Here is a 3,086-nt window from a genome sequence, read left to right as displayed (position 1 = left end):
TCATCTATGCACCCCTAGGAGCCACCCAGAGCCTGCATGCTAGTTCTGCCCCCTTCATAAGACAATAAGTTTCCTACCAGCAGTAAATGTCCCATGAGCTCACTGGATGCTTAAGGTGAATTTCTGTAACTCTTTCCACAAACTCATCAAAAATGTCAGATGATTTTCTGTGGAAGTGGATTGCTAAAATCATATTGAATAAAAAGATACCCATATATAGCTGGGCATGGTGGCTCATGCCTCTAACCCCAGCACTTTGGGAGGCCAAGGTGGGTGGATCACTTGAGGTCAGGAGTTCGAGACCAGCCTCGCCAAAGTGGTGCAACCCCATTTCTACTAAAAATACAAAATCAGCCAGTCATAGTGGCAGGCACCTGTAATCCCAGCTACTCGGGAGGCTAAGGCAGGAGAATCGCTTGAACCTGGGAGGTGGAGGTTGCCATGAGCCGAGATCGCACCACTGCACCCCAGCTTGGGCAACAGAGCGAGACTTTATCCCTCAACCTCCATGCTCCCCCCCAAAAAAGAAAAAACAGATACCCATATATTCACGCTCACTCCCCTGTCTCCCAGTCCTCCACCTACCCACGTGTCTATGACACATAGTTTCTCAAGAGCCACCAGTCTAGAGAGCCATCAGAGAAAGCCTTTCAACCTCTTGAAAAGAGACTTTGTAGCCTCAATTCTAGTCTTCTCTTCAGTGGATAGTTATCAGTATTTCCAATAAGGCTTTGAAGCTGGGTAATTTGCTACTCTTGCATGTCCTCACATTGCCCCATGGGCATGGGCATATTTCCACTTAGTTTTAGTCTATGTGAGGAAGGGAGGGTGCACACCACTAGCTGGCTAGATCTCTGGCCTTGATACACACACACACACACACACACCCTTTTCCCTTCCTTTGAGGTCAGAAAGAGAAATCTACTTGCAGAGAATCACAGCTCAGGCTCTATCACCAGGAACCTGTCCATATTTGCCTTTAAGGATATGCAAACAGTGAACGACTCCTTCACTATGAAGGCTGAGAAACTAAGACAGGAAAAAACTACTGAAAACCAGTCAATCCTTGGGTTAAAATTGTTTGCGGTCGTTGGCAGTTCAAGGTAAGGCAATCTCTGGCCTTCTAACCTTATGTATCTTTTGGTTTAACTCTTTGGTCTCAATTCAGTTAATTACAGTGCAATGTCTAAAACCAAGAATCGTATTTAAATCACTAATCTGAAGAGGATTGACTTGGAATTTGAGAGGTGTCTGAATACCCAATAGAAGCCTGTAGTGAGACAAGTGCCTGAAAAAGGAAGTGGCCCAGGAGGACGACTCCTTTCAGTCCTCTGTAGGGAGAAGACGCAGGATGGCTGCGCTTCTGAACTCTCCTGGGATGGAAGCCCCGGCCTGGCTTTTCACCGGAATTGCCCAGACCTCGAAAGTGTTTCTTTGTTGCTCTTAAAAGGAGGAATTCACGTTGCATCGCAGTCTGTGATTAAGTCTGTCTTGGAGCAGAGTTGCACACGTTTTGTGGCGTGTGTGTGTGTGTGTGTGTGTGTGTGTGTTTCAGAAAACAAAGGTCGAGAAAGAAAAAAACAAATCATTCAGGGATGGTCCCGGTGGCCAGTCAGAAAGGTGAGAGACTCGGGCTTTGAAAACGATTCACACTCTGCCCTTTAACTTCAATGCCCTCCCTCTGGACTGCGCCCGACCAGACGATTCAATTGACTCCTTTTGTATCCGGTTTATTGCTCAGAATCCCTAGGGTCTAGATTTGCTCTTAGAAGAAACGCGCCCTGCTGAGCTGCTCTCAGAGGCAGCCCCTCCCGTCTCCCCATTCCTTTCTCCGGGCCGGGCCAGGGAGGGCAGGGGAGGCTGCCACTGAGCCGACGTCGCTGGGGACGGGCACCAGGCACCGGAGCCAGGCTCCGGAGCGGCGTCCCATAGGTGCGCTTCCAGCCCCCGTGCTGCGTCTGGAACGCCTTGGGAGTGGGCCCGGATCACCGTCCAATGCCACCCGCATATACTCGGCAAACTGTGCAAAAGCCCTTGAAAAGTCCAGAGATGGGACAGAAGCCCCCAGTGGAACCCAGGCCGGAGCCCCGCGCGCCTCGGATAAGGGGGTGGCGGAATGCACCCACCTGGCCCCTGAGGGCAGCACCCTTGGATTGCCCAGGCTGCCGCGGAGGAGGACGATTGCCGCGCGGCCTCCGCTCTCGCCATCTGGGCCACCGGCGCGCACCCCTAGGAGCTTCTCTGGCTGCTTGTAGACGCGGCGCGCGGCTACCCCAGCCCCAGGGCAGAAAGACTCGGCGCTGCTCAGAGCGGGCGGGTAGGCGGCGGGCACCGCGGTACGCAGGTGCCCCTGGAGCCGCGCGCGGGGCAGGTACAGAATCCAGTACGCAGAGGCAGAGGAACAGGATGAGAGAAGTGCGAGGAGTCCTGTGCCGCGCGACCCCGCCTTTTCCTCACCCCAGGAGCTCCCAAAGGGAGCAAAACGCCCCCCACCCCCGCCCACCGCCGCGCCTCCAGGCCCCCTCGCCGCCGGCACCCCGCGCTCTGATTGGCTGGCGCGATGGGTCCCTGGCACGCGCCTGTGGATGTTGTTATAAGAATCCTCGCGTGCCAGCCCTCAGCTCCAGCAAGTCCTTCACAGCCCTCCCCAGCGCAACGCGGGCGCCAGCCAGAGCGCAGCAGCCGCGGGCACTCCAGGGAGGCCCGGGGGCGGGCAGCGCAGCGGCCGCCTAGCTGCCCCCAGCCAGGGCTCTGGGAGGGAGGGGCTCGGACAGGCGACGCCTGCCACAGAAACTTACCAAGAACTAACGCGCAGCCCGGCAGTCCCGCTGCCCACTGCGGCGGCAAGCATGGACGCGGTGCTGCTGGAGCACTTCCCCGGGGGCCTGGACGCCTTTCCTTCTCCGTACTTCGACGAGGAAGACTTCTTCACCGACCAGTCTTCCCGGGACCCACTGGAGGACGGCGATGAGCTGCTGGCGGATGAGCAGGCCGAGGTGGAGTTCCTTAGCCACCAGCTCCACGAGTACTGCTACCGCGACGGGGCGTGCCTGCTGCTGCAACCCGCGCCCTCGGCCGCCCCGCTA

The 3,086-nt window shown here is 56.4% G+C and overlaps 1 protein-coding gene across 1 annotated transcript in view; it reads left to right on the top strand.

Annotated features, from left to right (window-relative positions):
- Positions 1-2,849: 2,849 nt before the first annotated feature.
- PTF1A (pancreas specific transcription factor, 1a) overlaps positions 2,850-3,086 on the top strand; it is a 1,651-nt gene continuing 1,414 nt past the window's right edge. The window contains exon 1 of the mRNA XM_011963905.1: positions 2,850-3,084. Coding sequence (XP_011819295.1) covers positions 2,850-3,084 — 235 coding nt within the window. The remainder of the gene's footprint in view (positions 3,085-3,086) is intronic.

The sequence above is a fragment of the Colobus angolensis genome, unplaced genomic scaffold, assembly GCF_000951035.1.
Source record: "Colobus angolensis palliatus isolate OR3802 unplaced genomic scaffold, Cang.pa_1.0 Scaffold63, whole genome shotgun sequence".
NCBI lineage: Eukaryota > Metazoa > Chordata > Mammalia > Primates > Cercopithecidae > Colobus > Colobus angolensis.
The sequence above is the reverse complement of the archived record's forward strand: the minus strand, read 5'-3'. Positions and strand labels throughout refer to the sequence as shown.